Genomic DNA, 22,600 nt, shown 5'->3' on the forward strand with positions numbered 1-22,600 from the left:
CTCAGGGCAGGATTAGACTACTATCCAACAGTTTCACAAGCTGTCTAGTACGCGTGTGTGCAGCAATGCCTCCATAAGAAGAAGATGTCTCCAAAACAAGAGGGACCGTGTGTTTCTGACTTAAAAGGGCTGACAGCTGTGATCACAGTGAGCATGCCCTGTAAAATGCAGTCAGTGTTTGCGTTAGTGTGCGGCAGTGGAGCCATGAGCCACTGCTGAGGGAAACAGATGGCTGTGGAGTCCAGGACCTGCAGGATGGCCACATGCTGCTCTAGATTCCCAGCGGCTGTAATTATTACGGGGAAGAACCGTTACTGATCTACAGGACGTCACCGGTGCTTTTCTTCAAATAGTCTCGTATTTCTAACCATCTCTCTCTCTCTCTCTCTCCTCCTCCCTCTCTTCCTCTGCTTCCTCTTTCCTCCTTCTCTCCCTTTCTTCCTCTCCCTCCTCCCTCTCTCACTCCCTCCTTCCTTCTCCTTCCCAGGCTCCACCAGTCTGGGCTCAGCCAGCAGCATCCAGGCTGCGGTGCGGCAGCTGGAGGCCGAGGCGGACGCCATCATTCAGATGGTGAGAGAGGGCCAGCGGGCTCGCCGCCTGCAGCAGGCCCCCCCACCCACCTCCTCCACCACCACCACCACCACCACCTCCTCCACCACCTCCTCTTCCTCCTCCGCCGTCGTCGCCGCTGCTGCCGCTGCCGCTGTTGCCGTGTCTGCCGGACCCTCAGCCCCGCCTGCCCCTGCTGCTGCCGCGGCCCTCCCGGCGGCCCACAGCGCCCCCCCTCCCGGCACGGCCAGCACCGCCACGGTTAGCATGGGCCGCACTGACAGCAGCCAGCCTGCTACTCACACTACTCACCCCATACATGCACCGCTTAGCGCATGCCCCATGGTCAGGACAGGACAGCACACTACACCATGCAAAGGGCCTGCAAAGCTGCCATGAAAAGGCCACAGATGACATGTTGGTTATGAAGTGTTGAACATTGATTTGTAGGATGTTTCCATTTGCCCATTCTAAACACTCACAAGCACATGGTCATATTTGTATGCATCCATTGCACACTTCTGCTGCCCTTTTTAAAATGTAATGTCTGAGAAAATAAGGTCTTCTTTTCTAGTGTCAAGATGTGTGTCCCTGTGAATTGCTAAGTAATGGCAAAAGACCTCTAAGTAATAAGTCAATAAGATCAGATCACTAAGTAATGCCAATAAGGTTTCTCCGTAATGCCAATAAGGTCACTAAGTAATGGCAATAAGCTGACTCTCCCAGATGTGCACTGATGACACACACACGCACACACACACACACACACCCCTCAGCCACTTCAACAAACCTCACACACTTCAGCAGTTATGCAAGTAATGGCAATAAGCCCACTAAGTAATGGCAATAAGCTGACTCTCCCCAGATGTGCACTTACTACACACACACGCACACACACACACATACACACACCTCTTCAGATACACACAAACTTCAGCAAACCTCGCACACATCAGCAGTGATGCTCCTTCAGACAACGCACACACCTCTTCAGACACACACACACACTTCAGCAAACCTCACACACTTCAGCAGTGATGCTCCTTCAGACAACACACACACCTCTTCAGACACACACACACTTCAGCAGTGATGCTCCTTCAGACACCTTTAACACTCTCAAGCTTGTCACTCACCTCAGACTCTGACACGGTTACACGGTGTCACATGGTGGTGGTAGACGCTGAAGGGAGCAGCCTGTCGCTGCCTCCCGGCCACTTAGGATCTCTCTCCATCACTCTCTCTGCGCTGATCTCCTGCACATGTGACATGTTCTGGCTTATAGGCACACCGATGAACGTACCGCTTGCCTGTCTTCTTCTGGATGTCCGCTCTTTTGTTTCATTTAATCACATTTCTCCATCTGTCCATCATGTGTGTGTGTGTGTCTGTGTCTCTCTCTCTCTGTGTGCGTGGGTGTGTTTGTTGTATTTCTCTCTTATGGCTGGCTGCCAATGCACAGTGCTTCTGCTCCCTTCCTGCTCCCCCACAGATACTCTGTGTGTTGATGCATGGCAAACTAATCCCTAATTACGGTGCATATGATGGCCACTGCTCCTCGTTTTAAATGTCACCGTGTAATTCACACACATTGGCCACAAACTGAGGGACACATGGGCGTGTGTGTATTCACACACACACACACACACACATTCAGACTCACTCAGAGACTCACTGATGACCTCAGGGTTTTTGATGTTGACTAATGGTCGTCTTCCCTTCTTCCCCGACCTCAGTCTGAGGTGCACTCGGCATCTGAGCCCCCCTCTGCCCAGCGAGACGACTCCCCCATGGACGTGGACCAACCCTCGCCCCAGGAGCAGGACGGAGCACCTCTGGGTAAAGACCACCTGCCAATCAACCCAACACTGCCCTGAATAGGGCTGCAACTAACCATTGTTTCCATAGTCAATCAATCTCCCAATTATTTTCTTGATTAATCAGTTGGTTGTTAGATCGATAGAATGGCGGAAAATGGTGACAGTGTTGATCATTGTTTCCCAAAGCTCAATATTATGTCTCCAAATGCCTTGTTTTGTCCACACACCAAAGATATTTAGTTCATTGTTATAGTGGAGTAAGTAAAAATGAACATTTTAGAAGATACAGGGAATATTGATGTATTTTTCTTAACAAATGATACAAAGAAATTTTCAAAATGGATTAATCGTTACCACCCTAGTTGTGAAACTGATCATAGGTCTGGGTTGGTGCTTGCTCTCTCAGACGGGGATCACATTGGAGATAACAAAGCAGTAGTGGCAAAGCGTAACGCAACCATAATAATTTCCATCTTGTTCTGAAATTACCCGAGTGATCAACATTGTATTGCCTAAACTGATAATTCACGTTCAGTGCTAAAATTGTTTGAGGCTACCACTACGATCTGCTGGCGATTTGATTTCACCATGCTGATCAGGTGGAAACCTCCAAATTGGTCTATCTTCAGTTACAACTCTGCGGGGACCTATCACAAACTGGCTTATTCACCTGGCGCACCCGGATCGTTGGTCTGATTGGTTTAAGGACTATCCAAATGCGTACAGAGTCATTTTAACTATGCCTGTTGATCACACCTCTTCTGCAGCAGAAAATGCAGAGCATACTCCCCAGACTGATGTTCAATCTTAAAATATTGAGTTTGGTTTGGTGATATCCAGGCTACCACTTGCCTCTAGTCAATGTGATTCCTGCCTAAAATGATGTGTGCTCTGTGTTTGTGCAGGAGAGGAGGGCAGCAGCCAGGCGGAGCAGGAAGAGCGTCTGCCCGACCTGCCCCTGCTCAGCGAGCAGCTGCTGCTGGACGAGCTGTGGGACATGCTGGGCGAGTGCCTGAAGGAGCTGGAGGAGTCGCACGACCAGCATGCAGTTCTGGGTAAGCACCGGGGGCCGGGGGGGAGAGGGCTACTGGGCGTCACTGAAGCCCAGACTGTTGAAGGATTTGTTGATGGAAACTTAAGTTGCAAATCTTGATGGACATTAGCTTTGAAGACTTTCTTTTATGTCATGGTAGATGACACCGGCTAGGTGTGGAAAATGTTGCTTTTTAAATGGTCTGGAACCCATTTCTCAGTGAACAGTCTTCTAGCATCCCCTAGTCCAGGTGTGGGTTTGACCCACTCTTGCTCTTTTGTGTGCAGTGTTACAGCCAGCGGTGGAGGCCTTTTTCCTTGTGCACGCAACGGAGCGTGAGAGCAAGCCGCCAGTGCGGGACACCCGAGAGAGCCAACTGTCCCACATCAAGGACGAGCCGCCGCCACTGTCGCCGGCTCCCCTCACCCCCGCCACGCCCTCCTCCCTGGACCCCTTCTTCTCCAGAGAGCCCTCCTCTATGCACATCTCCTCCAACCTGCCCCCCGACACCCAGAAGTTCCTGCGCTTCGCTGGTCAGTCTTATTTTTTATCTCATTTTTGTCTCACACACAATCTCATTCCATGTCAAGATGCAAGATGTTCAAATGATTATCAACAATAAAGATTCCCTGTACGCTGTTTGCTTGCATGAAATGATTGCGCAGATTTTACAACAACACGCCAACAAACACAGGTGTGCAGTGGCTATTCAAAATGATGTAAAAATGATTTGCAATAAACGCTTTGAATGGCACAGGCTACTGTGGACAATAAACAAACAACAATTCCGACTGCAAGATCTTAAATTGAAACAAGCGATAATGGTCCCGAATTTAAGGACGTTTCAGAATGCCACACACGATCAGCTACAGACGAGTGGCAGACAAAGCATGATGTCACTTACAGTATAGGCTACAAGAGATTGTTTTTGAGTCATATCATTGCAAATGTCAATGCCTGTTTATAGTTTCCAGTTCTCTTCTCCAAAATATAAGGACACACATCCTGAACCTATTACTGTCATACAGCAGTATGGCCATTTATGAGTTAGCTCAAGTTGAGTTTCAAGCAACGTATGTCATGCTGCCTTCACTCGGTTTGGCAGTCACACTCCCTCAGGATTTGCAAAAAATAGACCTCATCTATTTTGGCTGCGCTTAGCTGGCAGTGTAACGACCACTTGTCTCTTGTCGCTGTACAACGCCAACTCTGATTTGAAATTAATAGCCGCTGGTCGCTTTGTGTCCGTCTCCCGTCACTAGTCTGACCAGTCCGGGGATAATCCTGTTTCACGCTGTACTGAGCGGAATTATGTGGAAAAGCCAACGAATCCTATTGACCTTTTTTCACTTCTCTGCTCCTCCTTTGCTCTCTTTTCTGGGTTCTCTCTTTCTCTCTCTGTCTCTCTCTCTCTGTCTCTCTGTCTCTGTCTCCACAGAGACCCACCGTACAGTGCTTAACCAGATCCTGCGCCAGTCTACCACTCACCTGGCAGACGGCCCCTTCGCCGTGCTGGTGGACTACATCCGCATACTAGACTTTGATGTCAAACGCAAGTAAGGCCTCCTCCCTCCCCATCCTTTATTAACCTTGGGGTCATTTTTGTTTTACCCCCCGCATATTTCCATACTCTCACAATAGGGCCTGAATGTCTCCTTGAGCCTCAGTATGGTTATTCATCACATCTTATTGTGTGTGTGTGTGTGTGTGTGTGTGTGTGTGTGTGCGCGTGCGCACCCTTCTAGGTATTTCCGTCAGGAGCTGGAGCGTCTGGACGAGGGCCTGAGGAAGGAGGACATGGCCGTTCATGTGAGGAGAGACCACGTCTTCGAGGACTCCTACAGAGAGCTGCACCGCAAGAGCCCAGAGGACATGAAGAACAGACTGTGAGTTCCCCCAGCTACGTCTGGACAGACACACGCTCACATGCTCACACACTGTCTCTGACACACACACACACACACACACACACACACACACACACACACTTAGTCTCAGTCTCACTCACAAGCTAAAAAAAGCACACACATCCTCGTACCTAGTCACACACTTTCATCCAGATTCCGCCTCTTTGGGGTTTTTCCTCAGCGCTTCAGGGAGGCAGCGCACAGCAAGACACCAGAGTAATTAAACACGCCCACACACACTCTCTCTCACACACACACACACACACACACACACACACACACAAATGAACAGCAACACTCTCTTCTGCACAGCGCAGAGTCACTGCACACTGGTGTACACCATCAGGCCTCAGCGGTCAAGAACAGATTGAGACTGACAAACACGCACACGTGCACATACACACACGCGCACACACACACACAAGCTCATCGTTATTCCCACAGAGAACACAATGGCACAAATCCAGAGGACACAGGAACAGACTGTGTGCCTTTATAATCCACCCCTCGTGACTGCATGGGCAAACACACTCAAACATGCTCCCCTACAACATACAATATACTCTAAAACCAGCCCAAGCACTAGCCTGTCACATGTGCCTATCCCTCCCCCCCACACACACACACACACAATATAAAATATAGTCTAAAACCAGCCCAAGCACTGGTCTGTAACATGTGCCTGTTTCCCACACACACACTGCTCACCGTCTCCCCCTGTTCTCTCCCGCGTGCAGCTACATCGTGTTTGAGGGCGAGGAGGGCCAGGATGCCGGCGGGCTGCTGAGGGAGTGGTACATGATCATCTCGCGCGAGATGTTCAACCCCATGTACGCGCTGTTCCGCACGTCGCCCGGCGACCGCGTCACCTACACCATCAACCCCTCGTCCCACTGCAACCCCAACCACCTCAGCTACTTCAAGTTCGTGGGCCGCGTGGTGGCCAAGGCCGTCTACGACAACCGGCTGCTCGAGTGCTATTTCACGCGCAGCTTCTACAAGCACATCCTGGGCAAGAGCGTCAGGTACAGCCTCACGACAGGCACACGACCATGGATACAGTCATTTGCTGTGTATTAGCTGCATTGTGTATAAGCTGCAGGACAGTGTTTTATGCAAGTCAAAAGAAACAAAACCATAGCAATACCATATGAACTGCCACTGTGTATTAACCTCATTGCTGAAGACATTTTGCAAAATCAATGTATAAGCTGCAGCCAATAGTTGGGAAATTCCAGTAGTTTCTTCCTATGTATCTCCAATTCTAGCTCCTGTTACTCATGGGTTCTTTCTAAATGTTTAACACTTAAGGTTAAGCGTCATGAGATGTGTAGTGTTTAGTGCTCTATAAGTGAAATTAAATTGATATTGAGTTTTGGATGTGTTTGATTAGTGAATACCTCTGTGTTCATGGGTGGTGGTTTTCGTAGGAAGACATTCTCTCACATCCTCTCTCCTTTCTCTCTCTCTCTCAGGTACACAGACATGGAGAGTGAAGACTACCCCTTCTTCCAGGGGCTGGTGTACCTGCTGGAGAATGACGTGTCCACCCTGGGCTACGAGCTGACATTCAGCACAGAGGCAAGACGCTTGGCCTTTCCCAACCCCCGTTTCCCCCCTCTGGGCTCCTCAATGTCTTGTGGTGCCTCCTGCGTAGGTGTTGTAGGCAGGAGAGTGGCAGCTGACGCTCTTCCTCTGTTCTGGCTCCGCAGGTCCAGGAGTTTGGGGTGTGCGAGGTGCGCGACTTGAAGCCCAACGGCGCCAACATCGTGGTGACAGAGGAGAACAAGAAGGAGTACGTGCACCTGGTGTGTCAGATGAAGATGACCGGTGAGTGCACACACACACACACACACACACACACACACACACACACACACACACACACACACACACACAACCTGTTCCTCTCATCTCTCCAGCGCACCATCAAGGGGAAGTGCCTCTGCGCAGTAAATCCCTCAGACGGGAGCGGTGTGTATGCAGGGGGCTTTGATGCCTTTCACCGCTGTACCCTCGGGCTGTCAAAAAATAGCCTCAAAGCATATGAGTGTCTCAAACAGTCACCAAAGCAGCTCTTGGCTGTTCATCTCCCCTCTACGTGCTGACGGGTTTTTCCCTGTTGCTCTCCTTCCCTCTGTAGGTGCCATTCGGAAGCAGCTGGCGGCCTTCCTGGAAGGTTTCTATGAGATCATTCCCAAGCGGCTCATCTCCATCTTCACGGAGCAGGAGCTGGAGCTGCTCATCTCTGGCCTTCCCACCATCGACATTGACGACCTGAAGGCCAACACCGAGTACCACAAGTACCAGGCCAGCTCCATACAGGTACGCACATCACGTTGTACTTTGTAAGGGTCAAGCTCGAGTTGTATCCTTCTTCACTCTCCATGAATGAGACGTCTTTGGCAGAAAAGTCTCCACGTGGCACACATCTTTGGCAGATAACTGTGTAGATATTGTTCATAGTGGCACCCTCCCACACACAGGCTTAATTAGCAGCTTTGTCATAAAGCCAGAGTCTGCCTCTCAGTGCGCCTTTCCTCCCTCTACTGTGTGCAGATCCAGTGGTTCTGGCGCGCCCTGCGCTCCTTTGACCAAGCGGACCGGGCCAAATTCCTACAGTTCGTCACGGGCACGTCCAAGGTGCCCCTGCAGGGCTTCGCCGCGCTGGAGGGCATGAACGGCATCCAGAAGTTCCAGATCCACCGCGATGACCGCTCTACTGACCGCTTGCCCTCCGCACACACTTGGTAAGTTTCCGCCACACTCCGTCGAGTCGGAGCGTAGTGCACCGTCCGCACGCGTGGCATGTTTTAGTGGAATTTAAAATTAGAATCAGAATTAGAATTTTGCACCTAACAACGAAATTCAATTCCACCTCCCCTGGTGGTGACGCATAGTATGACAAGACAACGTACTAAAACATGAATTAAAGCGTAATTAAGAAACGCTGATCTGCCACTCACCCTCTCCTGTACTCTGCCCCTCCCCCGTTGTCTGTTGCAGCTTTAATCAGCTGGACCTCCCGGCGTATGAGAGCTATGAAAAGCTGAGACACATGCTGCTGATGGCCATTCAGGAATGCTCAGAAGGCTTTGGACTGGCCTAGAGACTTTCCTTACATGTACACACACACACACACACACACACATACATACACACACACATACACACTCAAACAGCATTCACATCTACTGACACACACACACAGGTTTAGACTCACATATTGTTAACTTAAAAACAAAACACACATGCATATTCACACTATCGTAGACATGGCCAAGATCTATTTGTTTCTAATACATATAAACCAGATGGCATTTGAGAGATGATGCAAGCCAGAGCGACTTATTGACATTTGCCTACTACACACAGAGCCTCACACAGACACACAGAACTGTATTTGGTATATTTGTGTGTCTCCCTTCCCTATTAAATTGCAAAACCTGAGAGACGATATGGAGGATAATACTTGGACTAATATGAGGAGAAGAAAAAAAAAAAAGATGTTTCTCCATTTAGTTTTTCTCTGTACAAAAGGTTTGGGAGTTTATTATGTTTAATCTTTTTTTTCCTTTTGGCTGTGTAAAAAAAATGACAAAAAGACAAAAAGAGAAGGTTGTGCGTGTGAAAGGATGGATATAAAACACTTGGGGGAAAACCGCTGATTGTCCTCTGCTAATTTGTGACCTCATGGTAAGCTTGGAACGGGGATCTTCAGTGTGGGGGAGGGTGTGGAACAGGCTCAGGGCCTAACAGGAGAGATGAGAATGCAGAGACTTTTCAAAGGGTGACATTTTTAAGGCAACTTTTGTGGTATTTTGGGGGGTGGGGTGGGGGGGCAGGATTCTATAGAGATAAAGGTTAACAAGTGAAGGATTACGGTTGGGGTGGGCTGTTCGGGGAGGGGAGGGGAGGGGAGAATCCACAGGCATTCTGACTGGTGGGGGGATTGGAGGGTGGTCCATCCAACCGCTGAAACCAGCCTCTCCGCAAGAGATCAGAGAATAAATTGCTACTTAAATAAATGCATAAATCGAGTTGGCTGTGTGTTTTACAGTTGTTTCCGTCCGTCCTTGGAAGAATGCAACGTTTGTAACCTTTTTTTCCCCCTCCAGTCCAGTTAGCTGGTATCTGTACATATACACAGAGTTATTAACATTATTGCAAAAGCCTCTTTTTTTTAGGTGAATAAACCTGTTTGTGTTTGGTTTTGCATTGAGCAGTGGTGCTTGCTGAGCTGTCTGTCTTGATTGTGTGAGGGAGGGTAGAGTGACTGGCCCTGTCTCAGCAGCTAACTGCCATCCAGACAGCTCCAGTGTCGCCTTTAGCTGGTCCCTGAGTGGCGCCTGCCCACGCGCCTGTCCCATGGTGCACTGCTCTCTTACTGCTGTGTGACAACCGCACAGTCAAACACCATCACACACACACACACACACACACACACACGCACACACACACACGCAGGCAGCGCTTCCTCATCCTCTCAATCTCTGTCTTGACTCCAGGACCAACTGTTTGAAGCACAGACTCCAGCACTGCGCTCATGCAGAGCCACCGGGGAGGCAGTATTCCTGTGCGTGTGGGTGGGTGAGTGTGTGGGTGGGTGGTCAGTGTGGTTCAGATGCAGACTCCTTTTGTAGCAGCGTCTCAAGCCTGACTGCACCCCAGTGGTGTGGCACAGTGGCACTGCTGGGCCTGTCAAGACAAGTAAAAATCAAACACCATCCCCACCTCACCCATACACACAGCCCACCACACACACAAACACACACACACACACACACACACACACACCATCCCCACCACTATCATGTGTAGTAGTGTCACTGCTAGACGGCGGGCCAGACAGCGTCTCGGCGTGTCTGATCTGAAGGCCTCTGAGAGTTTTGAGTAGTCTTAATGTGAGGTGAGGACGTGCTGGCGGGGTGGCGTGGGCGGGTGGGTCACTTTGGATCACCTCCACCCTACAGCCCCCCTCCGTCTCCATCTTAACCACATTTATGTGCCCAGTCACGGCTTCACAGGAATTGGTTCCACCTAAGGCGGCTAACGCTGGTTTCAGGAGCGCCTGTAAAAACAGCACCAGGGCGCACTAATCTGATGGGGAGATGAAAGCGCTCAGATTTCTTGTCTTGGCGTTTCCTAATGAGGACTGCAGCACCCGCCGTGCATCAAATAGGCGTCGGCTAGAAGCCTGTTGTCCGTAAGCGCACGGCGGAGAGCCAATTTCACATCAAATATTGGTCATACATGTGGCACGGTGAGCAGAAGGGAGAGGATTTGCATTTTAAATGAGGCCGGTGAAATTTTGCCTACCCTGGAAGATGTTTGCAAAATGATCCCAACCCCTAAAACCCCAGCGTTTTGCTTGCGATGAAAAGGCACGATGACACAGGTGGGCATGTTCATTAAGAGATGCAAATGTGCCTGGTCTTGGAGCTGGGTTGCAGTCGAGGCTAACCTACTTTCTGTCCCCTTGTGTCAACATTTTCATGAATTATCTGATCGTGGAAGACCTCTTTCATCCAACATCTTATTCATATTTTAGATTAATCTAATGTTGAGTATTTATTTATTTCAATTCAATGTAGTTTTTTCAGCTTTAGTCTGACAAAATGCATCCTGCAGTCGTCCATCAACACCTTAACGATCATTCACCTGAACTCTGTGACACTGTAATGTTTTTACTTCTCCACTAGATGGAGATGTTGAGGTTGAGAAGCAGTGCTGCAGGATCAATCGCCAGTAACCATTAAACAGTTTTCTTTAACAGAGCAAATGCTTCCTTCCCATTAAAGGAGAGTACATATAAGAACCTATTACCCCTCCTGCTTTACAGTATGTGCTCTTGTCTATACATACAAACTACAAGTGCCATCAAGTATTACACTAATCTAAATAATGCAAATTCCTGTGTTCATGTGCTCAGTCAATAAACAAGTCGATTACTATGATCAATTATTCAAAAAGCCAAAGCAAAGCATCAAGGGAAATATTTTGCATTTGCAGTGAATTGGAGGGGAGAATTTGGGAGTTGGAGAGCTGCGTTTTCTAATGTTAAAACATTAAGGCACATCAAACGCTGAGCGGAATGAGCCGGAGATGTAAGACAGAGATTGGTGGTGGGTTGCTTTGGTGATGCATGAGGCAATGGCTCATTAATGGTGGGTAGCAGATTTTGAGAGCCAGCCAGAATGCTCTTAGTGAAATACACTGTGCAGTGCATAAATCAGGATATTACTGCTCTCTGTCCACGTGAAGGAAGAAAAATAGCAGAAGGGAAATGGGTGACGATGCCATTGAGCTGCCCAGAGATGGAAAAGTTGAGACATGGGACTGTTCATTAGTGTAATGGCTTTTCTGCTCTTTTAATAGTCTCTATGAAAATATATTTTTTCCTTATAACTGGCGATCATCCATATCCTCAGCTAAGTGGTAATGATTCAAACATGCACAAGCAAAAGGACCTCGCTCCTTCTCTGGGTCCCTCTGATGTGCACCTAATGCGGAGAGATCATGGCCAAACCCTGTGTACGCAGCGAGCCGGTGGCTTCACAGAGACGAGGAAGATGTTATTCCTCCTATCTGGAGCGTTGCGTAACACACCAGTGAGCTGATAAGAGAGGCGCTGGGTTTCGCTGAGACATCCTTGAGAGTAGACCCAGATATTTTTATATCGCTTATCTCAGTGCCTCACACTGATGTGTGTGTGTTGGTCTCAGAACAAAAAAGAAAATGCTGAAATATGCTTTTTGGTGTGTCTTCAGCACACACACTTAAAACAAGGAGAGAGGGGGGGGAAAGTGATACAGAGCAAAAATAACCCTGAAAGCATCAATCCAGCTTCAAAGGCAGACACATATGCTAATACAATGGTGTTTGCTCTATTTTCAGCAACGCTTTTCCGGAGACAATGGATGACAACACAGAGCCAGGGGAGTCTCTCTCCAGAAATCCCATTCAAATTAATGTCAGAATCAGAGGAATGCCACATAAAAAGAAGTAACGAGATTAGGTTTAATATCTTAAATAATTTGTCGCACGGTGACACACAGGGCTGTGAACTGTTTAATAAGCCCATTTCATCTTTCCAGAGACACAGATGTTGGCTGATGTTTATGTATGTGCGTGCATTTAATAGTTAGTTTGGCTCTCCACTGCGGGTAGGCTGCACAGCCCGTGATTTAAGAGCTCTGACAAGCATCAACAATGTTCCTGTGTGTTCAAAGCCCCGAGCGTTCCTGTGTGCCCCTCCTGTGCAGCTGATATCATTGATCATTGCAGGACTTGGTACACAAATAAATAACCTAGGAGAATGAATCGGCAGCAACACCAAAACAAAAAGCTCTGAATAAATCTTGCTCTTTAATTTTTTCCCCCAGCATTCTCTCTACACTCACTCCATTCCCCCACTCCTCCCTTTTCTCCCTCTTTCTCTCTCGCTTCTTTCTGAGGATTTTTTTTGGGGCCCCGCTTCTCGCATCGGCGCCGTCTAATCAGCGACCCCGGGAGAGCCAAACAAACGTCACGCCGTGTCCTACTTTGACTCTGGTAGTCTTCTCTCCTGAAAGCAAGCCTGAGAGAATTCACTTTTGAAGTGCGAGAGTGTGTGAGTGTCTGTATATGTATGTGCGTCTGTGTGCGCGTCTCTGTGCATCTGTGTGTGTGCGTGTCTGTGTGTGCCTACACACACCTTGAGGGAAGAACAAACCCATGTTTGCAGTGGGCAAAAGGATATCTTCCCCAACAGAGCGAGTCGAGCCCGCGGTGTAGCCATGGGTGTTTGGCCGAGAGGGCTCCTGGCTCGGCGGAGGCCCCTGTGGCTGCCAAGCTGGCTTGCCCACCAGAGGCCAGAGCACTCTGTGAACCAAGTGGTCAGCAGTAAAGAATCCACTCCTCAAATGGACGCTGTCCACTGCCCCCTCATGGGTCAGAAGGACAGCCTGTGCTTTCTGTCGCTACGGCGTGACGGTTAATGGATTTAATTGAATTCATTAGCAGAATGTAAGGTCATCCAGCCAGCTTGACCTGGTGTTAATCAGTGGCTAATTGAAGGGTAATGACAGGGGAAAGACTGACCCACAGCTATCCCACACAATGTCAGTCTGTGCAGACAAGGACTTTTAACCTGGTAAAATGGCAAGCTCCATCATAATAGATGGAGGCACTTAGTCTGATTACGCAACAGCCAATGCTATTCCGTCACCAAAATTCCAGTGCTTAGTGATACTGTGTAAGCAGTATATAGGCCGCCTACCTATATGCGTTGATTTATCATCAGTCTTCATTTTTAAAGCCAGGCACAAGCTTCAAGTTTGGTACGGATTTATATATGATTATGTTCTTGCATGAGCTCATCGTTGGCAGATTAAAGATGGCTGTTTGCCATCTGTACAGTGCGGAGAGCCTCGTGAGGTGCTGTAAGACTTGACTGCAGGCTAGGCTCAGGCTGTATCAAACAATCTGCTCTCCATTGTCCCCTGGTCCCCTCAGCACACTCAGGCACACAAGCAACAGCTCTCTCTCTCTCTCTCTCTCTGACTCTCTCTTTCTCTCTCTCCCCCTCTCTCTCTATCTCTCCCTCGCTCTCTCCCTCTCTCCCTCGGGTTCTCCGGCGTTGGGGGTTAAATTTGGCGTGGCGCCGCGGAGCAGCTGAGGCAGGAAGCCGGCGCCGTGAGAGGCCTGGCAGCGGCTCCCCCAGGAGGAGTACATCAGGTGTGAGAGCGCAGGAGGTGCGGGAGCGGGAGCGGGGAGCGGGGGGAGGGGAGGAGCTGAGATAATACACAGATAATACACACACAAGCGCTCGGCAAAGGAGGCTTATGCACGAGTAGGTACACACTGACCTTTACAGTGGGCGAGCGGTGTCACTTCGGCTTTATGTCTGGACCCTGAGGGGGGTGTGTGTGTGTGTGTGTGTTGTGTTTATGTGTGTGTGTTTGTTTTTCCATCTGAGCATGTAAAGTGTGTGTGTGTGTGTGTTTATCCAGAGAGTGAATCTCTAAAAATAAGACGAGGCACCCCTGTGTTGCCCCCACTGTACTCACTCACCCAAGAGATGGAGGAGATGTGGAGGCAGTGACATTCTGCAAGGAGCACTCTCTCTATCAGGTACTGTATCGTCGTGGCGTCGGACTCATTTGGCATTCAACCATTCTCTTGTTTCGGGGATAGCTCTCCTGGGCCAGCAAATGAAATAAGCTGTTCAGATTTGTGAATGGATTTCTACCTAGCCTCAGGAACAGCACTCCCCCTAAACCACTTTACAAATAACATCCATCACTGCAGAAAAAAAAGTGCTGAAAAATCTGATCTCTTATTCCTCAGATGCACTCTCCCTCCCTCTCTCCCCTCTATCTCTCTCTCTCTCTCCCTTTATCTCACTTACCTTATCTCTCTATCTCTCCCTCCCCTCCTTTTTTTCTCTAATTCTCTCTCATTCTATATCCTAATCTCCCCTATTTTCTCATTCCAGCTCTCTATCGCTCGCTCCCTCTCTCTCTCTCTCTCTCTCTCTCTCTCTCTCTCTCTCTCTCTCTCTCTCTCTCTCTCTCTCCCGCTTTGTGCCCACCCCTCCCCTCTCTCCCGGCCTAATTCGGACTCTTCCTCCCTGGTATTAGGACAGCTATAGCTCACTGCTGCCTGGTGCCAGGGAAAGAAGGGGGGGAAAGAGGGAGAGACAGAGCAGACAAGACAGGCAGAGTGCTCACTGCTCCAGCAGCCACTGGCACACAGAGGCAGAATAACAATACCCATAATTAGCATGGCACACATCCTTCAAATGCAAACCCCAATCACCCACCACCACCTCCACCCCTATCCATGCCTCTTCTCTCTCACTGCTAGATGGGGCTGCTAATGGTGGTGGAGGGAGCGTGGAGCTCACGTGTGTGTGCGTGTGTGTGTGTGTGTGTGTGCATGTGTGTGCGTCTAAAATGCCGTACTCATCATCTCCTCTCCCCCGTCCCCGGGCTTGATTGCATTCCGCTGCCTGGATTGATCCGGGGTAATCGCCGCTCGGACATGTCGGGGTGGGCACCAGGGGAATGGCGAGCGGAAAAGGCAGCAGGAAGACAATAAAGGAATGGTCAGAAACCAGAGGGAGGGAGAGAGAGGGGGAAAGAGAGGGAAGGAGGGAGGAAGAGAGAGAGAGAGAGAGGGAGAGGGAGGGAGGGAGAGAGGGAGAGAGAGTAGGAGAGGGAGGGAGGGAGAGGAGGAGGCAGGGAGTGGGAGAAAAAGGGTGATGTCACCTCTCCCCATCAGCCAATAGGAGCAAGGGAGGGAGAGAGCAAGTGGGAGAGGGTGTGTTTTTTTGTATCACTGCAGCATCAGCGCTGGAGAGCGAGAGAGCACAATCAGTCACACGGAGAGGAGGAGGGAGAAGACTCCGATTAGGGGCAGAAGCCAGACGCAGAGTTAGCCAAGGAGGAACTGAGACCTGGGGCCATCTTTCTTTCCTAAACCTGTGAAGGTAAGCAGAGATGCTACCCACTGAATCCCACCGCAAACATAATGTGCACGGACCTCAACTGGTCACCCAGAGAGGGGGGTTAAACATTCATCCTCACTACCTGTACCTGACAGCACACCTTATCCAGCTGTGTTATTTCACTGGTGTTTGTTTAAGTGTGAATCGTGTTCTGGCTGCGTTTGCTGTCGGGGTTGTGATGGGGGGGCTGTGATAACAGTGGTAGTTGTTTGTTGTGACACCTCATCAACTGAATTGTGCTGGTGATATGTGTGCACTGAAGCAATAAAATACAACTATTACAGATAACTGAATACCTTCCCCATTTTTAAACGCTCATAAAACAGGTGTATCAAATGTTTTTTTTTTTCTAGACATTTTTCAGTTAAGTGGGAAGTGTGGAAAACTAAAAAAAAAATGTGAGCATGATTATATTTCCTTAGAGATTTCTTCTCTGCTCAGTTGGCAACTAGAGTGATAGATGCAACAGGGTCTATTCATATTCATCTTCCATGTGACGCACCGGTGCATCTTAGATTGTGAGAACACTGATGCTAATGATACAGTATGGTGCCTATTATAGAACACACTTAAAGGTCAATGTCATCACTATTGTCACAAGAGCATCGGCGGACATTTTATTTGTGTAATCGGAAATTATTAATCTGGTAGTCATATTGAATCACCCATTTGTCCGCCGGCTGATTAAGCATGTCTTTATTGTGCCATAAAATGCTCTGAAGCATCTTCTAGCTTTGCACTTGCCACTCCTGTACAGTTCTTACAACAATATTTGCAGCCAGTGTTTTAAATGCCAGCGCTAATAGTCCTCCTCAGTTGTTGAACGTACCTTTCGTACCACAGAGAGCCAGATGCTCTGCTTTCCCCCCTCCCTCTCCCCTCTCTGTTGACTGCCCACTTTCCTTTGGCTCAGATGCAATATTGATAGTAACTAATGGTCCTGATTTTAATGTTGATAGTAACTAGTTTTCCTTATTTTAATGTTGGTAATAACTAGTATTCCTGATTGTAATATTGGTAGTAACTAACCAGTGGTCCTGATTTTAATGTTGGTAATAACTAATATTCCTGATTGTAATGTTGCTAGTAACTAGTGCGTCTGATTTTAATGTTGGTAGTAACTAGTGGTCCTGATTGTAATGTTGGTAGTAACTAGTGCGCCTGATTGTAATGTTGGTAGTAACCAGTGGTCCTGATTGGGAGGTGTGGTGTGGAGGCATGCAGCAGAAGGCTGGCCAGACAAGGATGTGTTTGTGGGGAGGCGGATCGGTTGTGTCCTGTTCTGGTGCTGCATGCTTGAGTGCCTCCTCGCTGTTTGCTCAAGACAAATGTTTAGGGTGGTGCATAGCCAACAGCTCGGAAACTAACTGCGTTTAGATGGGGCCAGAGAGAGAGAGAACGGGAAGGAGGGGGGAGCAAGAGAGAGAGAGAGAGAGTGTGTGTGTGTCTCTGTGTGTGTGTGTCTCTGTGTGTGTGTGTGTGTGTAAGAGCCAAACCTGGGTGGGGCATGTGTTCATTTCCAGGGGCATCAGTAAGAGGAGGCACCCGCCTGGCGTGGTGCCACTGGGCGCTGAGGCTGGGCAGGTTTTCTGTTCTGGCTGCTCCAGTTCTCCGTTGGCACCAGCGGTCCGAGTGGTCTGCAGCACATGGTCCTTTAACACCGTAAATGTTCCCGTGCTCTCAGCATCAAGATAAATGCTTTTCATCCGGCTTGCAGAGGTGGTACTTCAGAGCTTAGGGGTTTTTACCCTGGATGCTTGCATTTCTGGTGAGCCTGCTTCTGCTCTCTCTCTCTCTCTCTATCTATCCCTCCCTCTCTCTCTCTCTCTCCTACTTCTCTCCCACTCTGCTGTAAAGTAAAGTAGCCTTCTGGGACTGTGACCAGCCATACAGTAGGAGAAAGAAAGGAAAAGGAGGAAGGATAATCCTCTCTAGTACAGCTGAGGAGGACTGCCTTTTTTCTCCCTGCTTTTGTGTACTCTCCATAAGCATAATCAATAGATTAAGGTAAAGCTGAGTCTCAAGTGTATATATGCCGGCACTGGATCCCTCTGAGGATGCCTGCAGTGCAACGCATTACCATGCTGTTTAATGCGAGCGCATGGTCTCGCCGAGCCCATTATGCCAGCTGTCACACAACCTGATGCAAAACAACGCTCCCAGATTTCATCCTTTGCAAAAATGTCTCGGCATTGTATCGGCGTGTCTCGCGGTGAGAAATCTTTCCCTTTCCAACAGTCAAGCGCTATCTTACTGTGGGGCTGTGAGTTTAATTGAGCTGTTCTGTAGGGAAGGATGAATAGGCCAAAAGATTTAGGAGGGATGAGAGAGCGAGGGAGGGAGTGAGGGAGCAGAGGAGGGAGGGAGGGAGGGATGGAGGGTGTGAGCGAAGGAGAGAGGCAGAGGGATGGGGAGGTGGGGTCACATTTGACAAGCAAAGCGGCTCCACAGACTGCTAATGTATGTGCTCTTAGATATACTGTCTGAGAAGAGAGGAGGGGAGAGGAGAGGAGTGGAGAGGGGGATCAACGGGAGGGGCGGATGGGTGTGCCGCAAGGTCAGAGGGGGAAGGGCCTCCAGAAGAATGGGGGAAGAGACAGAGTGAGAGAGAGAGAGGGAGGAAGAGGGAGGAAGGAAGGAAGGAGATGATAAACAGTTGGTAATTTGTTATGCAGCACCACAGGTTGTCTAGGCTGTTGTTGTGTTGATTCTCTCCTTCTCTCCCTTCTCTCCTTCTCCTGGCTCTCTAATATCTGAGCTCCCGATTGGGGTAACGATGGCAGAAATCTCAGTGTGATAAAGGGCATCTGTTCCAAATCTGCCAGTTAGGGGGAAACTCTAGGGATGAGCTGTGTTGCAGGCAAGCCACAACAGCCACCTGTTATCGCCCGCGGGCCTACTGAGACCCGCAGGAGCGACTGCCTCCCCGGTAAACACGGCTAGAAAGCCAGAGCTCGACTGAAGCAGAGAGAGGGAGACAGCTACAGAGTGTTTGCGCACGTATGTGTGTGAGTGCTTGTGCTTCATATCAGATACAGGCTGCTTAAATTATCCATGCACGCCAGACAGGGAAAAACAGGGCCGACTAGGTCGGAGTCTGAGTGGTGTGTCAGATCCTGAGAACGAGTGTGTACGGTCTCCGGTGGCGCCGTGATGCGAGTGCATTAGCGACACTCGTTTGTGATGTCGTGCTCTGGCGGGACCCGGGTTTGAATTACACTTCGCAGATGGGACCGATGTGACAAGTGTTGGGGGCAGATCAGACGAAGGGTGTTGGGGGGGGGAGTAAGGGCGTGGAGAGAGAGAGAGGGAGAGAGAGAGAGAGAGAGGGAGAGAGGGAGAGAGGGAATACATTAAGACTGATTTAGAGAGCCCAGTCAGACAGGGGCGGACGCCTAGGCTGGGCACCAGGGCGGTAATGGTAATAAAGTGGAGCAATGGTGTCTCTGTCATTGTGTCATCTGCTTCCAACTGTACTGCTATTTACTTGACGAAACTGAAAAAGTGGCATGCAAGATGGATAGAGAGAGAGAGAGGGAGGGTGAGAGAGACAGAGAGGGAGAGAGAGAGAGAGAGAGAGAGAGAGGGAGAGGCTGGAGGAACACAAAGGAGGGATATCCAGAAGAGAGGGGGTGGAGATCTGGTGAAATCTGGAGAAGTACTTGCACCCATAAATGCAGGCCCCCTCTACCAGCTATGAAGACATGGCCATCATTAGGCCATGATGAATGTGGACAACCTCCCTAATCATGAGGCCTCATCAGACCCCCCATGTTTCTTTTCAACACCATAAAGTGCATTTTTTTTCATGTCAGGTCCATATTCATGCATTGTCCCCCCCCCCCCCCCCCCCCCCCTCGAATCATAATCAGGGTAATGGCATGCTCAGAATGATTTGGTGTTCACTGATGTCTCCACACCACACAGCACAGACAAAGCCCTGTAACATTTGAGCCAATCATGCAATTGAAGCATAAATGAAGTAGACTTCCAACTGTGGCCTCATACCCGACAGGAAGTTAATTAGATTGAAAACTGGGGCTCTAAATCTGACATTTGTTCCCCAGCCCCTGTAAACCACGCGTCATTTGCAATAAATCTTCTGCGGATTGAACTACAGAAAAAACAGCAAAAATGCACTTTCAGACTTGCCACGATAACAGAGAGCGAGAAAACAGTAATGAGCAGGATAAGGGAATGTGAACAGAGACTGCGGATGAGAGCGCGTCAGAAAAAAGATAAATGCAACAAACAGCACGTCTGACCTTTCAGCCATTCGAAGACCACGACCCTCATTTCCTTACCCGCTGTCTTCTCATCAGAATGAACTCTTTGTCACAGATGCACAACAGAGTCCCAGTCCGTCTTATCGCTGTTTCGTTCAAAGGCTCTTTATTGACCAAATGAGTGGCTAAACTTAGACTGAATTGGTTCTCTGTATGGTAAGTACAGTCTCTTCTGGCCGTTTGCGCTGACTGCATTCCAGGCCTGTATCAGAGTAGTATTATTTGACACGTATGCCAAATATAATTTTACAACAGGAAGAAATAATGAATAGGCTATTACAGTATTTCCTGGCGCGTTCATTATCACGGTTGTTACCAGCGAGACATCTGGATACGTACGAGTTGCTGAACATTTAACGGATCCATCACCAATTGGGCAGGCACATTTAATTAATACACTTCGTGGCACTTTGAGGTTACGTCTGTAATTGTGGGAGATTCCATTCAAATTTCATCCTTTATTCAGTATATTTGAGAAATAAGTAGGCTATGTGTTCCCAAAACTATTATAGGCTACTTCATTCTCCTCTTTCACTCCCAGTAGCCTATATGGTGTGACATAAATAAACAAGTTTTACTGTGTCATTCATTGGCACAGTTAGTGCATCTGCTTTTGACAGGACAATGCCACAGTCTGTCACTAGCACTCTTGAACGAACGACGTGTCAACCATGATATATTCATTACGGCTGGATTACAGGGTGTGGGAGGGGATCACTACAGTAGTGTGTGTAATCCCCATACACCCAGCTAATTTAATCTCACCTACTGTGCCATTCCCATCATACACCCACCGCCCAGAGGGTCTGCGAAGAGACACATAGAGAGAGGAATTCGGTCATTTCAACTTTAACCACTGAACTTTGCTTTAACAGACCTGACCACTGTGGAAAACACTCAGCGCAATTCTCATCCGTGACGGATTTGTGAGGGTTGTGTTTGCACACTAGGGGAAAACGCCATTTTTACATTCTTCATCATTATAATGTGTCGATGAGGTTTTGTTTTGTAACCCTCACACCAAACAAAAATTCAAAGTGTTCTACAACTTCTGTAACCAATAACTGAATTGACAAAGGTAAAGAGATGGTCTCTGCAAAACAGTCTTGTGGTGCCCAGGTGTAGAGTAGCCTAGAAATTGGGCTAAAACAAAGATTAGCCTACAGGTAATTTTCCTCAAACAATAATATAATTTCTACAAACAGCTAACAACAATATTTAACTAAAATTTTCCCAAATAAATTCATCTGAAAATTTAGCAAGACATGCAGGTTTAGGCCTATAACATTTGCTATCGCCTGTTTACCTTAAATTCGCACATTTAATTCACTTAAATAAATCAGATTGTTGAGTGTCTTTAGCTCTCTTGGTAACACTAACAAACCATTTAGAATGAGGTTATAAAATCAAGGCAAACTTAAACATTTTATAGCTGCAATACAAGTAGTTAGCTGGCTCAACATACCCCAGCCCTGGTGTCTCATCCACCATTTTGAATGCTTCTCACAAGGTAACATTAATGATTTTGTTTCGCCCTCACATCATAGATTAAAAGGGCACCAATTGAGGAGTGATTGATCTGAATGTTGTTCTATTCATGTTTTCTCTATATCATCCTCATTCTGGACATAAATGGAATCCACTTGGAGAGGAACAAATCACATTTTTACACGTAGGCCTATATTTTTTTTTACCACAACTACTGTACCTTTCCACAGATTGTAAAGAATGATTCCCTCTTCCTTACAATGTTATTGAATTAGATTAGATTCAACTTCATTGTCATTGTGCAGAGTACAAGTACAAAGACAACCAAATGCAGTTTGCATCTAACCAGACGTGCAAAAAAGCCGACAAGTGCAATGTCCTATACAAAGTATAGATATACAGATGGTGCATAAACTGGACAGGGCTTAGTTTGTTGGTTGTGACCGAGATGCAGAGCTAGAGTTCAGTAGGGTAACAGTCGCAAATAATACAATTTGTTTACGGTTTCCTAGAAAGAAAGGGGTGGCTCATCTTACCCCTATGCTCAATTTACCCCATTCTCTCCTAGAGAGAGAACAGAGGGGGAGAGATATGCAAAAATAGAGATATGGAGGAGGAACTGATGAGGGAGTCAACCCCTTCAACTGTCATTCCTACCAACATTTGAATACATTTGAATGAATTGTGCATTGATTATGGCCATAGTTCCGCAAAGGCATTGCATTATTAAGGAAGGCAGATCTTTCTAACTTCACCTCACTTTTTATTCAGCCTTTAACTAATATAATATAACAGTATAAATATCCACTGCAGGGAGGCTTGTGCAATAGAGATGCTTTTGATATCCTAAATATAATTCTCCGCGCACACAGCATATTCTGCCTCCGCTGTGACACAAAAAAACAATATTACAAGTTTTGCTTACTCACTCTGTTTCTTGGCGGAATGATTAAATGACTGTGTGTGTGTGTGTGTGTGTGTGTGTGTGTGTGTGTGTGTGTGTGTGTGTGTGTGTGTGTGTGTGT

The 22,600-nt window shown here is 48.1% G+C and overlaps 2 protein-coding genes across 23 annotated transcripts in view; both read left to right on the plus strand.

Annotated features, from left to right (window-relative positions):
• Positions 1 to 8,972, plus strand: part of huwe1 (HECT, UBA and WWE domain containing E3 ubiquitin protein ligase 1) — a 50,726-nt gene extending 41,754 nt beyond the window's left edge. For 16 of the 17 annotated variants that reach the window (XM_062540403.1, XM_062540402.1, XM_062540413.1 and 13 more), the window contains 12 exons: positions 488 to 810; positions 2,286 to 2,388; positions 3,275 to 3,424; positions 3,690 to 3,935; positions 4,841 to 4,958; positions 5,148 to 5,288; positions 6,047 to 6,334; positions 6,785 to 6,890; positions 7,022 to 7,139; positions 7,453 to 7,634; positions 7,869 to 8,059; positions 8,316 to 8,972. In XM_062540403.1, coding sequence (XP_062396387.1) covers positions 488 to 810; positions 2,286 to 2,388; positions 3,275 to 3,424; positions 3,690 to 3,935; positions 4,841 to 4,958; positions 5,148 to 5,288; positions 6,047 to 6,334; positions 6,785 to 6,890; positions 7,022 to 7,139; positions 7,453 to 7,634; positions 7,869 to 8,059; positions 8,316 to 8,418 — 2,069 coding nt within the window. In that variant the 3' untranslated portion in view covers positions 8,419 to 8,972. The remainder of the gene's footprint in view (positions 1 to 487; positions 811 to 2,285; positions 2,389 to 3,274; positions 3,425 to 3,689; positions 3,936 to 4,840; positions 4,959 to 5,147; positions 5,289 to 6,046; positions 6,335 to 6,784; positions 6,891 to 7,021; positions 7,140 to 7,452; positions 7,635 to 7,868; positions 8,060 to 8,315) is intronic. The other variant, XM_062540419.1, reaches the window with a different exon arrangement.
• A 6,687-nt stretch (positions 8,973 to 15,659) lies between these two features.
• l1cama (L1 cell adhesion molecule, paralog a) overlaps positions 15,660 to 22,600 on the plus strand; it is a 46,038-nt gene continuing 39,097 nt past the window's right edge. For all 6 annotated transcript variants that reach the window (XM_062540421.1, XM_062540423.1, XM_062540426.1 and 3 more), the window contains exon 1: positions 15,660 to 15,783. The gene's annotated coding sequence lies outside the window, so the exon portion shown is untranslated. The remainder of the gene's footprint in view (positions 15,784 to 22,600) is intronic.

Source organism: Sardina pilchardus, chromosome 7 (assembly GCF_963854185.1).
Source record: "Sardina pilchardus chromosome 7, fSarPil1.1, whole genome shotgun sequence".
NCBI classification, from domain to species: domain Eukaryota; kingdom Metazoa; phylum Chordata; class Actinopteri; order Clupeiformes; family Clupeidae; genus Sardina; species Sardina pilchardus.